We start from the raw sequence: 21868 nt of genomic DNA on the forward strand, positions 1-21868 counted from the left end.
ACTTCTAGAAGTTACTACACGTCATCTGATGTTGACCGGATGGGCGAGGGGGCGTTTATAATTCCGTGGGCAGCGTTATACCAATCATCTAATGTGGGTCAAATGTTGATAATATCAGTTATTATCGAAGACGGTAACGTTACACGCTGAAACTCACCCCAGTCTCCGCGCGCCGTTGGGCGATCATCGTCGAGTAGAAATTTTATCATTATGGGATATATTATTACCCGGTCCATCTCCAGCTTGTATAATGGTATATACGTCCAAATCATGTTGTTTATCGAGTTATTGGCAATCGATCGCTATGTAGAGTGACGAGCTAGAGTCACGGGACATGTACCGAGTGGCCGGAAGCAATACGGACGTCTAGCAAAACCTCTAGTGCGCTTCCTGTTAAGCGCTTGCGCCGATCGGCCATCAGATGGCGCTCCTGAACCGCCAGAGAGCTCAGTGGGTCCTGCTGGTGAATCTCAGGCCAGCGGAGGGACATTATGAATCCGATCGCAGATTTTTGAAATATTGATATAAAGACGACGTACAGCGTCCCCCGGCAACTTTAGCATGGCCAGCAAAGACGTCTAAAGACGCCCCCTGGCAGTCAAAGTGAATGGAACGCCAAGTATATCACGTACACTTTGACATGTACATGTCAAAATACTTCCCAAAGGTCAGTGAATACCACGATCACAACACCAGAGGGAGCTCCACAAATCATGTTAAACCCAGATTCGGCTCAAATAAGGGACTAAACACGTTTCGCAATTATGCCACATCAATGTGGAACGCCCTACCCAAAGCTGTAAAGGAATGTGAATCACTACCCACTTTCAAAACCTCTCTCAAGGGACACCTACGGGAGACTGCAATTCAAAACTGGCCCCTGTAAATATCCTAACCCAACCCCCTCCAATGTACAGTCATTTACCTAGTATGGTTTTGTCAATAGTCCAATGTACAATTTTGCTTGTTTGTACAGTGTCCCCCCCCCCCCTCAATGTACAGTTTTGCTTGTTTATACAGTGTTTCCCCCCCCCCCCCAACCACCTCCAATGTAAATTACCCAGTATGGTTGTCAATATCCCAATGTACCCAACCCCCCCCCCCACCCAACCTCCTCCAATGTACAGTTTCTACGTCAAATGTATATACTCCCTTTTCTTGACTCCTTCTGTATCACAAACAGTACTGTATTTGCAAATCTGGTATGTCATAAATGTATAGATGTAGCAGTACTGACTATCTGTATGTCAGACCAAGTAAGGCTTTGTCAATATTCAAATGTACAGTGTAAAATGTGTGTGTGTCCCCTTCCCAACCCCCCCCCCCCCCCCCCCCCCACCTCCAATGTACAGCCCTCACCCAACCCACCCAACCCCACCCCACCCAACCAACCTCCTCCAATGTACAGTTTCTATGCCAAATGTATATACACTCCTTTTCTGGACACTTTTGTATCACAAACAGTACTGTATTTGCAAATCTGATATGTCATAAATGTATAGATGTAGCAGTACTGTCTATCTGTATGTCATGTATGTCATATATGTTATGATGAATTGAAAATGGGGGACCCTGATGTAAACAAGTCGAAAGTCTTTCTCTGGTCTGCATCCCCTTAACAATTGTATGTATTGAGCTGTACTGTACTGTACCCATTCTGCAATCTGTTAATAAACTTTTCAATCAATCAATCAATCAATGTCAAGTATGTCATATATGTCCTGATGAATTGAAAATGGGGGACCCTGATGTAAACAAGATGAAAGTCTTTCTCTGGTCTGCATCCCCTTAACAATTGTGTGTATTGAGCTGTACTGTATTGTACCCATTCTGCAATCTGTTAATAAAGTTTTCAATCAATCAAAAACTGTACACACACTCACTACATACGAGACCACGAACACACGAGTTCCACTCGAAGGTGGCATGCGTGGCAGGCTGGTGTTTCTCTCACCACCTGACCGTTTGACAGACCTGGTCTAACAACATTAGACAGCTGAAATTAACCAGCAAACAGGGCAAAACTTCGGACACATCTGAGATCGATCAGGTGAACAAACTAATCCATTGACAATATTAACGCTAGCTATTTTCTATTTACTGCAGAATCTGAGTCGGCTGTCGAAGTCTGCTCTCACTCCGGGCTACTTTATGGTTGTCCATTCTACCAGCAGCACGTGTATTGTATTTGAATAATCTCTCCCTGGATTATTATTTTCTAGCTAGCTAGATGCAGCTGCAGAGCTACGTTTACTGTAGCTGTCCTAACGGGGTTCGAGGAGGAGGGCGATTCTCACGGTTTGGACACCCAGGAGGTCGAATCGGTCTAACTATCTGTTAATAGTTAGCAGCTAATGTCCGCTCTGCCTTTACCACTTTTAGGCATGCTCGTACTACTAGCGATCTGACCAACTATCTGCCTCTGCTGCACAGACTGGTGACTGCTGTTGCTAGCTTGTTACAAAAAGCTATTCGTCCACACAACAACAATGGACGAGACTGGTTTTAAGAAACAGAACTGGGACGTGAGGGAGACGGAGTTGTTCCTAGAGATCCTCAAGGAGTTAGACATGAAGAAATGCCTAGACGGGAGGAAGGTTAGGAACAGCAAGCTCTTCACTTTGGCACACAGGAGGATGACAGCGGCCGGCTACCGCAGATCCGTGGACCAGTTAAAGATTCGCTGGAAAGTTCTCAAAAGTGCATATTACAAGTGCAAGCGACAGCCGCAGTCCCATGCCCCCACCAAGATACAGGGTTGGTGTCACTATGAAAAGACAATGGTCGCGATCATGGAAGCCAGGCGTCCCCTGGTAGGCGGAACGGTGGTCCACACTGACACTATCACTGATAGGAACGATGAGGCGACAGAAGACTCGGACGGAGAACAGTCGTTCCTGCACTGGCCTCAGCCCTGCCTCGAGAATTCTCACCTGAATTTGATTGTAGGGAGTGAATCCATGGATTGCTTCGATTTTTGTCATCAGCCCATTATTCCCCCATTCGATTATGTCATCATTCATCTGCTGTCAAAATCTATTTTTTTCTATTTGTTCAAACAAAAAGCAATGTAAGATGATTGAATGTAGTATAACATGTTGTTTATCCTGCCCATATATTGCAGATCAAAACAGACCCAGAAATGGATTCACAGCTGAAGATTGGCTTTATTGGTGCAGGAAACATGGCCTTTGGGATAGCCAAGGGCATCCTCTCTGGTGAGTTGCATGAGAGGTGTGTGAGAGAGAGTGTATGTAGAGAGAGAGAGAGAAAGTCATTGTTTACTTTCCTGTGTTTGCATTCTAGGAGAGGTTCTTCCCATAAATATCAAAGTGAGCGCTCCGTCTCCCAGGAACTTTGGTCGCTTTCAGGTACATTTCCCTCTCATCTTCTCTCTTTACCTCTTTCTCTGCTCTTCTCTCCCTTCTTCCTCTCTTCTTCTCTTCCTACCTCTTCTCCTTCTCTCCACACCTCTTCTTCCTCTGCTATTCTCTTCCCACCTCTTCCTCTGCTCTTCTCTCCCCTCCCTACCTCGTCTTCCTCTGCTCTTCTTCCTCTGCTCTTCTCTCCCCACCTCCTCTTCCTCTGCTCTTCTCTCCCCTCCCTACCTCTTCTTCCTCTGCTCTTCTCTCCCCACCTCCTCTTCCTCTGCTCTTCTCTCCCCACCTCCTCTTCCTCTGCTCTTCTCTCACTACCTCCTCTTCCTCTGCTCTTCTCTCACTACCTCCTCTTCCTCTGCTCTTCTCTCACAACCTCCTCTTCCTCTGCTCTTCTCTCCCCACCTCCTCTTCCTCTGCTCTTCCAGGTCACAGTCTGAAATGTATGTTGTTGTCCAGTAGGGAGCAATGTCCGCTCTACACTGTAAAGCGCCCTTGAGTGTCTGGAAAAGCACCATATAAAATGCAGACACACTATGTACTGTAAACACACATAATTTAAAGGGGAACTCCACTTTTTTTGGAAATTAGCTTATTTAACATCTTCCCTGGAGTTAGACAAGAAGATGCATACCTTTTTTGTCTCTGTGCGTGCATTTTAGCTTTGGGAATAGACGCTCCGTTAGCATAGCTTAGCTTCATCACTGGAAGTGAGGCAGGACAGTAGCCTTACAGTGCCTTACAGTGTATTGCAAGGTCTGACATTGACCAAACTTGATATGCATGACCTTGGTGGGCTCTAGGTCAACTCCTGAAAAGGGGGTCAATGTCAGACCTTACAATCAAAAGTTAGGGGGCGCACTGAAATTATGGCAAGGGTTATTAGCCCCCTAACTTTTGATTGCAAAGTCAGGAGTTGACCTAGAGCCTACCAAGGTCATGCATATCAAGTTTGGTCAATGTCAGACCTTGCAATACACTGTAAGGCACTGTAAGGCTACTGTCCTGCCTCACTTCCAGTGATGAAGCTAAGCTATGCTAACGGAGCGTCTATTCCCAAAGCTAAAATGCAAGCACAGAGACAAAAAAGGTATGCATCTTCTTGTCTAACTCCAGGGAAGATGTTAAATAAGCTAATTTCCAAAAAAAGTGGAGTTCCCCTTTAAAACCATATTTAAACAAAATATTTAATTTTATTTAATTTCAAACCTTTTAAACTGGAAAATGCAACAGGGCTTCCCTCATTTACAGTTACGTTGAGTACAAATAAATGTGGGGTCCACATAGAACAAAACAAAAACATCCATACACAAGATTTAACAAAATAAGAGAAAAATACAAGTAAAAACACTTTAAAAATCCTAAATTTAAAAAGCTGAATTTAGCACTGACATCCAACAGAACCAGCAAGTGAGTGAGTGAGTGCAATCTATCTATCTATCCATCCAACCACCCACCCACTCGTCCATCCATAAACCCACCCATCCATTTATTCATCCATCCATAAACCCACCCATCCATCTATTCATCCATCCATTCATCCATAAACCCACCCATCCATCCATAAACGCATCCATCCATAAACCCACCCATCCATCCATTCTGAGTCTGAGGTGCTTTACGTCTCAAAATAGTGTACAGCTGTGCATGGTACCAAGAGAACACTGCATAGTGCCCATCCACTGCTATAGGACACTGAATTCTGGTGCAGACAGACTCATCAGGCAGGGAATGATGCCTTGAAATAAAAAAATAAAGTTTTATGCAATGAAATGAATTGTACAATATACTGTAGATGTATAATATATGTATAGTTGCGTACAAGTTGTCATAATGTTTGTATCCTTCGGTTGACAGGAGTTGGGGATTGCAGTCACACACTCCAACTTGGAGTTGGTCTGTGACTCAGACTTGGTCTTTGTGGCGGTCAAGCCACACCTGGTCCCCGGTGTTCTCAGTGAGATCTCCCAACACATCACCCAGAAGCACACCATCGTTTCCGTGGCAGCAGGTGTCACACTGGCTACGCTGGAAGGGGTGAGTCCAGTCGGCAGCTGTTGCCTGTAACAGGGGTGTAATGACTCCATCCAACTGCAGTTTTATTCAGAATCTATTTACTTTTTGGCAACGATTCAATGCATTACAAAATGTTACATTTCAACTACAGTCCTGTTAAATTACTTTCAGTACTTCAGAAACGTTTATTATAGGTATTGTCACGGCCAACCACTCCTGTACATATATTCAAGGTTGTTGTCTAGGGGACGATCAGAAGTTCAGAACCCAGTTTTCCTGTGATCATTTGGGGTTGTTGTCTAGGGGACGATCAGAACCCAGTTTTCCTGTGATCATTTGGGGTTGTTGTCTAGGGGACGATCAGAACCCAGTTTTCCTGTGATCATTTGGTTTAAGTAGGTATATACTGTATATGCCTGGCTTGTAATGATAGCGGGCTGACCTTTTTAGCTCCATTAGCAAGTTGGTCAAGCTGGCCTGGCCAGCTCTTCTGTCCACCTCTCTGTAGGCGAACAGCCCTCTCTGTTCTTGGTTGCTTCTTTGAGCGGTCAATTTGTTGTAAAGACAACAACAAACTAACATAAAACAGACGAAGCAGGGTTAAGTTCAGTTAGCTGGATGAACCATGGCCACACCCTCGCAAAGAAATGCCAGCTCGCTTCCTGAAATAATTATCACAGTGTATCTGCATTATACCATTCTGAATTATGTTTTTGTGCTTCGTTTTCCTAGAGGGGGCTTTTGAAATGTAAAATAATAGACTTAAAATGCTGATAATAAATCATATTCAGCCTATAGATTTACTTTGTCCTAAATAATGCATGTCATATTTATACGGCGCTCGGAGTCGCGATACACACTGCATGTGGTTATTTTAATAACTGCGCATTGCAAATGTGAATCCCGCGGGGATATTTTTAATGAATGAAACCTATCGGGCATTTGGCTCTGATTAGTTTCATATTCTCTGCTGTGGATGTATTTGCTTAACGGAGCGCCCGGATTGTGTTTCATTCAATCATAAATTGAAGTGTCTATGCGTGGATTGTGGATTATGAATTACGAGGAATCTGAATCTGTGGATTGTTGAATTGTATCACTGTCACTCACACGTTATTGTGATATTGTAACTGGGATTAAAATGTCTGATGAGATGCGCTGTTTGACAGATTTGAGAAATTGAATGAGCCGTTGACATTAATGCATTTGAGAAAATGCATTTATCTGTTCAAGCACTGTTATCTGATGATGAACATGAGGTGTCACTGCACTGGTATAAACCAAAGGTTAATCAATTCAATGCATGTATGGATTATGTCCGAAACAGATTAAAACCTGATTAATAGTGAAACTGTATAGCCGGCTCCAAGCCTCTCTGACACGTTATTTCGGGGGTCGCGCCTTGAAAACTGTTTATATATAAAGTACATGATACCTAAGCCGAGCGCATACAGTACAGATATCCTCATAAGCATCTATTAATTCGTATCAATTAGATACTCTTTGGGCTTGTTTGTATCGACTTATTCTGAAAGAGTTTAACTAATTATTTTCGCTACCAATAGATCTCATTCGATTATTCATTCCATTAAGCCTACTGCCATCAGGCACATTTAAAGAAATATAATCTGATTGATTGGGGTAATGAGGGACTTAACATTAGCCTATAGATTATGCATTTAACTTGTCGGCGAGGCTATTGAGCCGTACTGTATTGTACCCATTCTGCAATCTGTTAATAAAGTTTTAAATCAATCAATCAAGCAATGCCGTTAGAAAATCAGGATTTCTGCGATCGACACCTGCTGACTTTTCAGCTGAGGCGGCCGCGCGCACTGATCCTGAGTATCAAGTCTGGTTCGAATTAACGAGACTGAATCCACCTTCGAGGAACAGGGAAAGCGCGGATTCAAACATCAGGTTAATTGAATCTGGATAATGGGACTTTTGATCGACTTAGTTGAACCAGGTACGGGGAATAGGGCCCTCGACCATCAGTGGCTACAAACAGAACAACAACAGCAGAGAGGTGTGGAGGGTATGAGGACCATCAGTGGCTACAAAACAGAACAACAACAGCAGAGAGGTGTGGAGGGTATGAGGACCATCACTGGCTACAAACAGAACAACAACAGCAGAGAGGTGTGGAGGGTATGAGGACCATCAGTGGCTACAAAACAGAACAACAACAGCAGAGAGGTGTGGAGGGTATGAGGACCATCACTGGCTACAAACAGAACAACAACAGCAGAGAGGTGTGGAGGGTATGAGGACCATCAGTGGCTACAAAACAGAACAACAACAGCAGAGAGGTGTGGAGGGTATGAGGACCATCACTGGCTACAAACAGAACAACAACAGCAGATAGGTGTGGAGGGTATGAATGAATGAATGAGAACTTTATTTAACAGATTGCAGAATGGGTACAATACAGTACGGCTCAATACACACAATTGTTAAGGGGATGCAGACCAGAGAAAGACGTTTGTCTTGTTTACATCAGGGTCCCCCATTTTCAATTCATAGTGACATTTATGACATACACAACATACATGACATTTATGGCATAGGGACATACATGACATACAGGTATTTAGTACTGTTACATTTGTGACATATACGATATTCAAATATACAGTACTGTTACCCATAGATCCTGACAGAGTATATACATATACCGGGGGGGTGCGCCGGTCTAAACCACATTTCATTCTTGCATGAGGATTTCAGGATGATTAGATAATCAGGTGAAAAATGACAACGTGATAAGTGGATTTCACTAAAACGCTATTATCGCCTCTTTTCCTGGGATTACTCAGAAGCACCCAAACTATACTCATATTCAAAACGGAAATGTACGGATGAAAAAACAATCTGTTGTGCATGTTGACTGGAAGCAACTCACTGACAATCGACAGGTGTATTAGATGACAGGCTGCTTTTGTACCGTACTTTTCGCACTATAAGCCGCACCTGACTATAAGCCGCAGCAGCTAAATTGAATGATGTGTACATATATAAGCCGCACTGGACTATAAGCCGCAGGTGTTTTAATGTTTAATTACCATAAAGTAGCATTGGGACACAATACTGTCGGACAAATAACAAGCATTAACTCATTTACAAGTTGTATTAAGTTTAGCAAATAAGGGAACAGATAAATAACATTTCAATGCAGTCAAAAAAGCAATATTTAGATGTTTACACTTTCGAGTTTGGTCACGTCGAGTCACATATAAGCCGCACCGTTATATAAGCCGCAGGGTCGAGAAATGGGGAAAAAAGCCGCGGCTTATAGTCCGAAAAGTACGGTATATAAGAATTTGTTCTTAATTGCTTGCCTGGATAAATAAAGGTTAAATACAAAATAAAATAAATAAAAGATCCATAGCTATAATATAAGATATATTTTAAGCACTCGCAACGCAAGTGAACAAAGCGCCCCATTGAACAAAGCGCTGGCGTTCTACCCAGAAGGTAAACGGCGACCCCTGGCCGTGAATGTGTTAAGGTCTGTGCAGCCCACTGGCTGAGCCACTCCAGAGGATCTTCAATCTGAGCCTGCAGACAGTCTGTCAACTACACTGAGCTACCGGATACCTGAAGTTCCCCAAGGGGATGAATAAAGTGTCTTGTCTGTCACTCACTCACTCACTTTTTTTCAGTGCTTGTGCAAATACATTTAGGTCTCTGATGGGCCTACTCAGGGCTGTACGCTAAGCTTTTTCACTAGGGACACACTTGCCCCTAAATGAGAAATTTAGGGCAAAGAATATTTTTTAGGGGCAAATTTTTAAATAACTATTTTACCATTATAGTAGGGCTGGGCGATATGGCCTCTAAATGATATTGCGATATTTTTTGGCCATATCACGATACACAATATATATCGCAATATTTTGACATTTCCTAAAGCACTTAAAAATGCTTGATTTAACCCTTTGATGCATACAGTCACGCCAATATGATGATTATAATAAGTCCCTGCAACATATGTTTGCATTATTAAACCATGAAGATGCTTTAAAAAATTATTTAATGAAAATGTACTAAGAGTAGTCTACTGACACACTAATAAAAAAAATTATTTACATCTAAGACTATTTATATAAAAACTCTTGGGTGCCCTTTTTTTGCACAGTACTGTGTTTTCTATCCACTTTAGCCAAACACACACACACACACATATATATATATATATATATATATATATATATATATATATATATACTACTGTGAGAAAATAATAATTACACACAAAGGGATAATGGCTTATAGCAGACTTAATGATTTTAGAATATTTCAGATAATGAAATTAAATGTTTATCATCAACTATCCAGTTAGTATTTATACTGTCTGTAACGTTTGGCTACTTTAAATCATTGAATGTAGAGAGAGAGCGAGAGAGAGAGAGGGGGCGAGAACGCACAAGAGAGCCAGCCCCCCCCCCCCGGGTTTTGTTCTAGGTTCGCGTTTTGATCGTCTAAGCTGCCGTAGGTGATGACGTCACACTCGAATGTAAACAGGAAGAGTCTAACACGGAGATGGAAAGTCACAGTGGATGATATACAGAAACGAATAACTAATAAATATGAAGTTATGTTTAAACTTCTGTTGTCAAGCGTTGTCACTTGTCAATATAACCCACCCCCTTTCCTCACTTTTCCACCGTCCCTGCTTCACTCGGGACCACCAGCTAACGTTAGCCTATAGCTCCGCCGTCCCTGCTTCACTCGGGACCACCAGCTAACGTTAGCCCATTGCTCGTGTCAATTAAATTGCATGTTATTAAATGTCCGCGCTGGTCTGTCTAATGAAATTACAACCGCAACATTATGTCGCCTGTACAGCCCTGGTTGTAGGCTAATGTTAGTGTAGTGAAATGCGAATGAAGGGGTGAAATCACTATTCGCAAGCTTGCGAGTAGATATAATTTTTCATTCGCACCGGCCAAATTAGGGGGCAATTTGCGACGATCTCGTCGCAGCGTACAGGCCTGCTACTAACATTTCATAACATTTCAAAATTGAACCTAAAATGTGGTACCGGCCGCAAATAAAGAATAAAGTTGTTTAAAATTAAATACATTTGGTGCGGCTGGGTAGCGCAGTGGACTGATCACTCGCCTACCACCGCAGAGACTCTGGGATCGAATCCAGCCGTCAGCATTACCTCCGGCTTGGTCAGTCGGCCCTACTAACACAATTGGCAGTGTTAGCGAGTGGGAACCCGGTGGGGTATGTGTCCTGGTCGTTGTAAACTGCGACTCCTACTGGTCCGTCGGGGCGCCTGTTCAGCAGGGAGGGGATCTGGGGGAATTAGCACGAACCTCTGCACGCATTACGTTCCCCCAGTGAAACTCCTCGCTGTCAGGTGAAAAGAAGCGGCTGGTGACTCGGAGGAGGCATGTGGTAGTTCTACACCCTCAGGCCGACAGTGGGGCAATGCACGCAATGACCAGGAAGGGAATTGGCATAACGACTAAATTGGGATGGGTGAAAAATACTTGGAAGTATTCTTCCAGGTATTCTATTTTGAAAAATTGCCACTTCCGCCCACGCCTCACTCCCACGTACTTAACTCAGTCGCGGGTTTGTTCTGTGCATCAGTAAGTCTGCGCGCAAATAAATTTCACTGGAGAGCTACTTTGAAAATGGAGAATGAGCCAACGATGAGACACCAGAAGGGTCTCAGAGTGCCAGAAAAAAGAAAGCTGCATTTGAAAGAAAATACCTAGAGTCCTACTTAAACTACGGGTTCATTGCAACAGGTGATTCACACGCTCCACACCCGCTCTGCATAATAATGCGGTAACCGGCTAGCTGATGAAGCCATGAAAAACCCTCAAAGCTACTTCATCACAGAGAAACCAAGCACCCTGCTTTAAAAGACAAGCCCTTGGAATCTTAAAAAAAAGAAAAGAAATGTGAACATGAAGGACCGAAGCAATTATTGAGGGCCACAAAATAATGTGTCTGCGCTGAAAGCATCATTCTTAGTGGCACTTTGAGTGTCACTCTCTACCATCACCCCCACATGGGACCGTCTAGTTCAGGGGTCAGCAACCTTTACTATCAAAAGAGCCACTTTTCCCCCGTCCCACAAAATAAAATGCTCAGGGAGCCGCACAACCTATTTACCTTAAAATGAAGATAACAGTGTATAACATTTTATATATCCCCAAGCATACCCCACATTTAGCATAAAACGCCTGACAATTGCATACCCAAAGTAATTTGCGATTTATTATACTTTAATGCACACAGTTTGTTGCATTAATGGGATTATAAAGCAACAAAAAGAAAATGTTTGACTTTTTAATTGCTGTTTTTACCTGTTATAACAAAGGAAAACCTCAAACTCTTATGAAGAGGAGAAAAAAATACTGGCTGTGTAGACCTATTTTTTAATAAAACACAGAAGAGGAGACAAAACACTGGTGTCTGTAGACCGACTTTGAAATAAAACCCTGAACTATTCAGGTATATTTGAGTCCTTCCCTTATTTGTGGAACATTTATAAAATAAAAAGTAGTCTACTTTGAAAAAAGACTACCATGTGTAGACCTACTTTGAAATAAAACACAGAAAAGGAGAAAAAACACTGGCATCTGTAGACCTCGAGGCCGCAGGTTTCCGACCCCTGGTCTAGTTGCAGGGAAACAAGATCAGGGCTCCCACTGATTCTGCATTATCGTGAGTAGATATTGGTGTAATAATAGTTTAATTGTTATTTTAATTGCATAATATAAGGTGTATTGGTGTAATTTACATTCCTTTTTTTATATTACACCGCCCGGGCAGTGGAAAAATGGTCCGGCATGAAAATGGTCTGACACAAAAAAACGCCTCTCTTTGGGGGGGAAACAACTCTGGGAGTAAACAGGGGTTCTGTGGTGTGTTCACAACTATACCACTAGACCCCTGGCCCATTTTTATCTTCTTTGCTTTACTGTGTCCTACCTGTTTTATTACATTCATTGTTTTACTGTGTTTTTTATTTTATATCTTGCATCGTTATATTTTGTCTTTTATCAACCTGCCTGTGAAGCACTTTGGTGCCAGCTGCTGCTGCTTAGAAATGTGCTATATAAATAAAATTGACTTGACTTGACTTGACTTGATAGGATAAAACAAACCCATATAAATCATGCCAAAGACCCAAGGACCCTTAGTGTCACCCGGAGATACATAATGCGTAATATTAAATGTCCAAGTAGGGAAATGGGGAAATATCCTGCAGCTGAATGGATAAATAACATAGAGGAAGACTGAAGAGGCGTGTCAGATAACAGACTAAATGTAACCATCTATTAGAATGACGTCTGTGTTGTGGTAGGTGTGACCATGGGAGAAATACCTGCTTGCGTTGGTCTGATGTATACCAAGTTAAGTGTTCATACCATTATGATTAAATAATTACATTTGATTTCCACATTCTTGTCAACACATTGTGATGTCAATGCTTTTAGTAGCTAATAGGGTATAAACCTAAAGGCTGTTATTTGATCGGAAAACTAATGCAGTTGCAATGTGCTCTTTTATTTCATTTCTAGCTATTGCCCAAGGATTCTGTGGTCCTCAGGCTGATGCCCAACCTGCCCTGCTTGCTCCAGGAGGGGGCGCTGTTGTTTTCCCGGGGATCGCGGGCAAAGCCAGAGGACGGAGCCATGCTTCACTCCTTGCTGCAGCACTGTGGCCTGGTGGAGGAGGGCCCAGAGGCCTGGATTGACATCCATACAGGGCTGAGTGGCAGCGGCGTGGCCTTTGTGAGTGTCCAATGGGCAGGCGGGATTGGGATGAGGGAGGGTCTTATCAAATGACTGTTCCATATGTTTACTATAGAGCTTAATTTGTCTCAGAGAAATACAAATGTTATGTGTGTACACATAATGTACCCTTCCCAATCGTGGCTGATAGGATGCAGGCAAATTACTTGTTTAACTCATTGACTGCCACCCTGTTTTCCCATCTGTACTCCCTGGCGCGTGTAGCTTTATGCCAAGCAAGCAGTGCAAAAATTTACCGTAGTGGCATGCAGTAATGCGCCTTTCATTTTCCGCCGCCCAGCGCCCAGGTCGCGCGGAAATAGGCTGTCTATTGCCATTCTCTTTGACAAACTCTAACCTTAACCAGCTCCTTAACAACGCCTAAACTTAACCGTTCTAACCTTAACCAACTCCGAAACAATGCCTAACCTTAACCTTAACCTTAACCATGCCTAACCTTAACCATAGAAATTATATTGCCATTCTCTTTGACAAACTCTAACCTTAACCAGCTCCTTAACAGCGCCTAAACTTAACCGTTCTAACCTTAACCAACTCCGAAACAATGCCTAACCTTAACCTTAACCATGCCTAACCTTAACCGGCGAAAGAATACACGTTAAAAAAAAATCACGTTAAAAAATATTTTCGATGGGATTCGAACTCGCCAGCAAACAAGCCATAGGATCCACAGCCATGTGTCCTTGCCGATTGAGCTATTGCTAGATACTGAATAAGGGGCGGTGACTTATATATATTGAGCTCCGCTCGTGTCGCGCATGCGCGGGCACCTCGCGCGAGCACGCCGGCGCACGCACGCACCTGAGCGAGCACGCCGCCGCCGGTGCACGCACGGTAGCATTTGTCTGAAAAGAAGGGCGCTTTACCGCACTAGCGTGCGGTGACGAATGCGGAAGCATTTTTGCACTGCTTGCTTGGCATTAACGTACAGGCCTCCCTGGCGCCAGCGTTTCTAAAGAATGGCCAGTTTCCAAATAATCCATGCTAATTTTCTAGAAAGCGAGATATCGCGTCTTTTGTGAAGCATGCGCAGTTCGTGCTTTTTGCTCGTCTGACACTTATACATTTCCAGGTCAAAGGGCTCATGATCATACATTCACAAAACCACCATGGGGGGGCATTTATTACAAGACAACATAAAATACAAAATAAATCGCACCACATAAGGACAGTATACATCACATAGAAGGCATCAATAAAACAAATCAAATCAAAAATATAATATAATAATAAATAAATAAAATAATAAATAAATAACCAGGGAACGTGGCCAAGATCCAGGCCCACAATTATGTGGCAGCTACCCTAGGGTATAGTGCAATTTGTCATTCAACAAGATGTTACTGTGAAACCATTCACAGTTGTAACATGTAATGTGCAATTATAACCTTGATTGTGCAATATGTCCAATGTTTACAATACAGTGTACATTATAGTATATGTATACACTGTTATAGTGTAGACATACATATACTATGATGTCTACACTGCTATTGACTATGTACTATACTATAAAACTATATACTGGCTCAGGTTAAATCAAATTAAACCTGTAGCTACATCAGGTACAACACTTAGTGACCAAACATGGCACTGCAACTAAATAACAACACAAATACAATAGGCACATTTGTGATTGTTACAAATATAACACGTTTTATACTCATGCTACAATATTTTGGCCTGTACTACAAAACTATCAACCTCTGTAGCACCAGTGCTATGTGCAAAAAAAGTACAGCCCTGTACACAATAGGTGCAAAACTGCCATGTCTATGTAACGGAGGTCTGTGAGTATATCCACAGTCACGATAGACTTCAAGTGTTGTGAAGTGACTGTGGCACATAGCGGTACTGCAAGTAAACTCATCGACCAGCATAATCTCTCTTTGTGTGGTAGAGAGTGAAACATTCTCCAACATGCAAAGGGACAAGGCATAATGTGCAGTAATACCTCATTTCACTTCTGTACCCATCCTTCTTGCACACCCTGCATACTCTAGTAGGATTTTTTTTTCTTGTGGGTGGACTTGTACTTTGCCATGTTCCAATGCTGCCACTCAACCTACTCTGAGGGTCTCTGCTTGGGGCCCCTAGGCTCCTTGTGCTGCCTGCCAACGTCCTCCACTTCCTCCGTTCCCATGGCCTCACCCCCTGCCTCCTCAGCCCCTGCCTCCTCATCTCCTGCCTCCTCACCTCCTGCCTCCTCACCTCCTGCCTCCTCACCCCCATCACCCCCTGCCTCCTCACCCCCGCCTCCTCACCTCCTGCCTCCTCACCCCCTGCCTCCTCACCTCCTGCCTCCTCACCTCCTGCCTCCTCACCCCCATCACCCCCTGCCTCCTCACCCCCGCCTCCTCACCTCCTGCCTCCTCACCCCCATCACCCCCTGCCTCCTCACCTCCTGCCTCCTCACCCCCTGCCTCCTCACCTCCTGCCTCCTCACCTCCTGCCTCCTCACCCCCATCACCCCCTGCCTCCTCACCCCCGCCTCCTCACCTCCTGCCTCCTCACCCCCATCACCCCCTGCCTCCTCAGCCCCAGTGGTGTGTCACACCACACTTGTGAGAAAGGCGAGGAACTTCCTGTGCTCTCCTCAAGAGTTCCAGGCTCTGTACATGGCAGAGTTCCAGGCTCTGTACACGGCAGAGTTCCAGGCTCTGTACATGGCAGAGTTCCAGGCTCTGTACATGGCAGAGAGTTCCAGGCTCTGTACACGGCAGAGTTCCAGGCTCTGTACATGGCAGAGAGGTCCAGGCTCTGTACACGGCAGAGTTCCAGGCTCTGTACACGGCAGAGAGTTCCAGGCTCTGTACACAGCAGAGTTCCAGGCTCTGTACACGGCAGAGTTCCAGGCTCTGTACACGGCAGAGTTCCAGGCTCTGTACACGGCAGAGTTCCAGGCTCTGTACATGGCAGAGTTCCAGGCTCTGTACACAGATAGTTCCAGGCTCTGTACACGGCAGAATTCCAGGCTCTGTACACGGCAGAGAGTTCCAGGCTCTGTACACGGCAGAGAGTTCCAGGCTCTGTACACGGCAGAGAGTTCCAGGCTCTGTACACGGCAGAGAGTTACAGGCTCTGTACATGGCAGAGAGTTCTAGGCTCTGTACACAGCAGAGAGTTCCAGGCTCTGTACACGGCAGAGAGTTCCAGGCTCTGTACACGGCAGAGAGTTACAGGCTCTGTACATGGCAGAGAGTTCTAGGCTCTGTACACAGCAGAGAGTTCCAGGCTCTGTACACGGCAGAGAGTTCCAGGCTCTGTACATGGCAGAGAGTTACAGGCTCCCGCTCTGTACATGGCAGAGTTCCAGTCTCTGTACACGGCAGAGAGTTCTAAGCTCTGTACACAGCAGAGAGTTCCAGGCTCTGTACACGGCAGAGTTCCAGGCTCTGTACACGGCAGAGAGTTCCAGGCTCTGTACACGGCAGAGTTCCAGGCTCTGTACACGGCAGAGAGTTCCAGGCTCTGTACACAGCAGAGAGTTCCAGGCTCTGTACACGGCAGAGTTCCAGGCTCTGTACACAGCAGAGAGTTCCAGGCTCTGTACACGGCAGAGAGTTCCAGTCTCTGTACACGGCAGAGTTCCAGGCTCTGTACACTGCAGGCGCCCACAGTATGGTTTCATCCCAAAACAGTAACCGGTTTCTGAGTCACACAAAATGTATGATTGATGCCATATTTGATTGGCTTCTGGGCCCAGTCCTTGTCATTGCCAGGTAGCCTGGCTGCCACCACGCCCTGACCTGCTTCTAGCATGCCTCCTGGCACCAGTACCTCTTCCCATTTGCATTTGTCGACCTGTAAATTATACAATTATTACCATAACTAGTCCATACCCGTACACCCTACTGTAGACACACATTCCTAGAATACATAGTTAGACAATACAACTTTGTGTGAGTGAGTGAGTGAGTGAGTGAGTGAGTGAGTGAGTGAGGCTGGTCCTGGTCAACTCACCCCTCTGTCTAGACTGTTTGGAATGCAGTTCTGCCATCATCCCTGGTTCTGCCATTTCCTCTGTCACCTCTGGTTCTGGAATCACAGGAACGTATAGATACAAATAGATACATTAGATTAGATTTATTGTCCTTTGCAGGACATTTTATTTACATATCTGTACATGTGCAACACAACCCCATCCCCACACCTCACATTCAAGTCCACATTTTTACACACCAGATCTACACATACCCATACAGTAAACGCATACACGTGAATACAGTATTTACATGCACATACATTGTGTAGAATTGGTAATGGATATATGGCATTATGTGGTCTGAGGCTGGGATCACAAAAGGCATGTTAGGATGGGGTTCGGTAAAATAGAACATTGTGCCTGAATTCTTACAGTTACGTTACCTTGGTCAGCAGGTCCGCCAAACCCTGTCCACTCTTCCTCCGAAGTGTCGGAGTCTGAACAGGAACAATTTATATAATTAATGTTAGTTGCCGAAGGGATGTGTGTGCTAATTTATTATAGCCCATTTCTGTTGTACATGTCGGTGGATATGATAATGTTAGAATATTGCAGGTTTTATGCTAATATAAGACTATCCATAAAATTATCTACAGTATCTATAATCTACCATATCTAATCTATCAATTCTACCATATCTATCTATTTATAAATTCCATCTATTGTAAATGACAATGTACTTATCTTATCTACTGTGTTAAAACTGATTATATGTGAATTGAATATATGATACTATGTGTGCCTATGTAAAATGTCATACATTCCTGTGGACCTATACAACAGGCACCAGAGAGTCTGTTCTAATAATGTTGAGCTCAGTTGTTTTTATTTTACCTTTATTTAACCAGGCAAATCAATTAAGAACAAAATTCTTATTTACAATGATGGCCTGGCAATCCAAATCCAAAATTGTAATCCAATCCTACCTAGCTGACCAATACCTATTTCTTTATTTTGTCTTGTGTCAGTCTTGTTTCTCTGATCCTATTTCTGAAGATGCATTTCCATTGGCTAATGGACGAGATATAAGTCACTTGTTACTTTCTGCTCCTGGCAGAACCTAGAATGTCTGCCCGTTGAAATTACCACATTTCAGCGTATTGTATACCCGTCTGTAACTTATGCTGATTCACTTCTTGGAATAAAACCATTGAAAGATGTTCTACCTTTCATTATTGGATATGATTGACCATGACAATTTGGATATTGAATATAGTCAGATATACGACTTAATTTGGGTGAAGGCCCGACTGGATTAATTGACAATTTATAATTGAGGATTATTTCACAATTTGGATGAAAGACCTTACAATAACCTTACCTGCTTCTCGACTTGGCATCCATTCTGGCTCATCTGGGTCTGGCTCGGTTATGTCGCTGTCTGTGTTGCTATCGAACATTTCTGTGAAATATTCTGGCTGTGGACGTACTCGCTTGTGACAGCTACGGCGAGGTGAGATGCTCCTAGCAAACCGGCTTCAGTTACCCCACTTGGGCCTGCCTGGCTTGGCCCGGCGGTTGGAGTTGGAAATTTTATTTTATTTACCAGAAATGCGGACTCGAGCATGGTCTGGCAAAACCGCACGGTCTGGGTAGTCTTGCGTTTCCTCTTCATGATCTTCAATCATTCCTGAATTTCCCCAAGGGGATCAATAAAGGAATATCTTATCTCTTATCTTGATCAATAACGCCACCTCTCTCACAAACCGTTTGCTCTCTGTGCTCTGTGAAGTTTGTGGCGACAATGCTTCTTTTCATTTGAATTGACCAATCCTAGCCCAGATGTACTCTAAGGTCGCATTCACACCAGAGCTGTTTGGTCCGCTTTAAACGCACCAGAGTTCGTTTCCTCGGATAGTCCGCTTGGTTTGGGGTGGTGTGAAAGCTCATTCGAACTCTGGTGCGGAACAAACAAGCGAACTCTGGTCCGCCTGAAAACGTAGGTCTCGGTTCGCTTCCAAGTGAACCCTGGTTTGGTACGTTTGTGGTGTGAATGCTCATCGGACCAAACGCAAGACCATAGGAAATGACCCGATAAACTGTGCATCTTGGGTAGAAGGAAACAAAAGAAATACCGCGGCGCGCACTGATAATTGGAAGCACGCGTGAAAAATGTCTCGTGGACAGACGTGGGCGAATGAGGAGGTAAACGCCCTGATTGAAATATGGTCAGACGAGCAAATTACACAGCTGCTTGTGGCCACTCACAAAAACAACGAGGTGTACAAGTAGTTTAGCGAGAGAATGATGGCAATGAGCTACAATCGATCAATGTCACATCAAAGTAAAAAAAACTTTATCAGCAATATATGAGAATAATGTGGTGTGTGTGCGCTGGGCTGCTCCGGGGAATAATGTGGTGTGTATGTGTGTGCGCTGAGCTGCTCCGGGGGAATAATGTGGTGTGTGTGTGTGCACTGTAGAGCTGTCCCCGAAGCCTGTTTTTGTGATTCTAACATATATCCAATAGACGAGTGCCCTTTTCGATCGTGTGACATTGTTCAGAACGTTTGGTGCACTTGACAAATTGTAGTATGAAAGCAAACCGAACCAAATGAAGAATGCAACAATGTTGCAACTTCACCCCCCGAATCGCAGAGTCCACCGAACTATATGTGAAAGCGACCTAAAGCTTTCCCAGCTGCTAAAGTTCATGCAGAGTTCATGGGGACAAGACCCCCCCATGTACTCAAAAGGTAGACGAGACTGCCACCTATCGGGATTCGATCGTCATTTATTTCAATTGTAATTATCTCAGGGTTACCAGGATCACACACAAGGTGCGTGAGAGTGTCTAGTATCGTAATAAAAACATAAAACGAATATACTAGTTTTTGGCGTTCAGCGCATGGGCGCCAAAAACAAATATACTCGTTATTGGCAGTCAATGAGTTAAAGGATGCAGGCAAATGTCTAGTTTAGAGGATGCCGGCGAATGCCTCATTTTAAAGGATGCAGGCAAAGGCCTCGTTTAAATGGCAAATGGGGAAGACGAGAACAAGAATAATTTATGTGACTTTTTCAATTCTGTATTGAGGTTGTTAGGCCCCCAAACTTGTTTTATCTGATTCTGATCATACTCTCTGTGCTGTGATTCCCTCTGCAGGTGTACTTGTTCGCTGAGGCGCTGGCCGAAGGGGCCGTTAAGATGGGGATGCCGAGCGTTCTCGCCCACAGCATCGCAGCTCAGACTATACTGGTCAGTTTTACAGTGTGTGGTCTGTGTTTCTCCAGTAATTTTTCAGTCTCACCAACTGTAGATAGACCATTATAGATATAGACCATTTATAGATATAGACCACTTACAGATGGACCATTTGTAGATATAGACCATTTATAGATTGACCATTTACCGATATAGACCATTTATAGATGGACCATTTGTAGATATAGACCATTTATAGATTTAGACCATTATAGATGGACCATTTAAAGATGGACCATTATAGATGGACTATTTATAGATAAACCATTTATAGATGGACCATTTATAGATAGACCATTTCAATGTGTATAATGTACCCATGCATGACTAATCTTGGGAAACACCTGCGATGACGAGGTAGACCCTACATACAAACTCAAAACCCAACGTACGCATGATGCAGCAGAAAGGTGTAACTCTGTCGCTTTGTCTCAGGGCGCCGGCCGGTTGTTGAGGGACTCTGGGAAACACCCGGCTCAGCTCCGCTCCGAGGTGTGCACCCCGGGGGGAACCACTATCTATGGGCTCCACACCCTGGAGCAAGGCGGGGTGAGGGCCGCGACCATGAGCGCCGTGGAGTCGGCCACCGAAAGAGCCAGGGAGCTCGGCCGGAAGTCGGCGGAGCCGGGAGACAGGAAGTGATGGCTGCCCTCTTAATGACTCGATACATCTTAATACTTGACCTGAGGAAGCTACTCGTTGAATCTCAACCTTGATCCATGGACCCACAGCCTACCAGCTGGCTCTCTGGCTTGTCACAAGCTTCAGCATCGCCAAAGGACTGCAATAGGAACAACTGGGACTATTATTATCTTCCTACTGGCCTCATCAAGAGGATAGTGGGTACTTTATTACTTTTTGGTTGGTTTGTTTGTTTTTGCAAAAGGTGGGATTTGAGCCTATACCATACCATACCATTCCAAATAAAGGGTCTATTATTAGTAGACACATGCCCAGCGTGAGCACTCAAATACACTTATCAGTTTGTACCCATATACTGATGGAATACGATGTGTAAAAAAGAAAAGAATTCCAGAGAATGGAGCCATTTGTTTATCCAAGTGTATCTTAATAGTTAATATAAAAATCTCTTCAACCACTTACTGTAAAATGTAAATATTCAATACACTGCAGTCCTATAGTAACATTTGTTTTTATTTGACCAAATGAAGAAACATGATGAACATTAAAATGTAGGAGTCATTGGACATGGGTTGTTGTTTGTGCTGCTACAGTTTAATGACCAGTGTGTATTCTCCACATGGAGTTTGTAACTACTACGTACCTTAATTATGTGGTACAATGTTTAGCCATGTGAGGCCCTCGTTGTAAAATGACATCGCTTTTAGCTATTTAAAAAAAATTCTGTAAATGTTTATTTTACATTTTCTAGGGACATTTACATAGTTGATGGGTCCTGTTGTTCGGCCTCACAATATTGGATAGTAAATGTGTTTATAGGTCCCACCCTCTGGCCTCTGAAGTTGCTAATGTC

General features: G+C 43.8%; 1 protein-coding gene across 2 annotated transcripts; it reads left to right on the forward strand.

Annotated features, from left to right (window-relative positions):
* The first annotated feature begins 1904 nt into the window (after window positions 1–1904).
* pycr3 (pyrroline-5-carboxylate reductase 3) lies at window positions 1905–21579 on the forward strand. 2 transcript variants are annotated; one of them, XM_084310161.1, is made up of 7 exons: window positions 1905–2050; window positions 3125–3218; window positions 3307–3371; window positions 5235–5414; window positions 12950–13162; window positions 20275–20367; window positions 20809–21579. In XM_084310161.1, exons 2-7 carry the CDS (start codon window positions 3143–3145, stop codon window positions 21013–21015), a joined length of 834 nt encoding a protein of 277 aa, XP_084166287.1. In that variant the 5' UTR covers window positions 1905–2050; window positions 3125–3142; the 3' UTR covers window positions 21016–21579. The 2 variants fall into 2 exon arrangements, with proteins under 2 accessions (XP_084166287.1, XP_084166286.1); XM_084310160.1 differs by lacking the exon at window positions 1905–2050 and adding an exon at window positions 2280–2945.
* Window positions 21580–21868: the final 289 nt, after the last annotated feature.

This window comes from Notolepis coatsorum (assembly GCF_963971535.1).
Source record: "Notolepis coatsorum genome assembly, chromosome: 3".
Taxonomy (NCBI): domain Eukaryota; kingdom Metazoa; phylum Chordata; class Actinopteri; order Aulopiformes; family Paralepididae; genus Notolepis; species Notolepis coatsorum.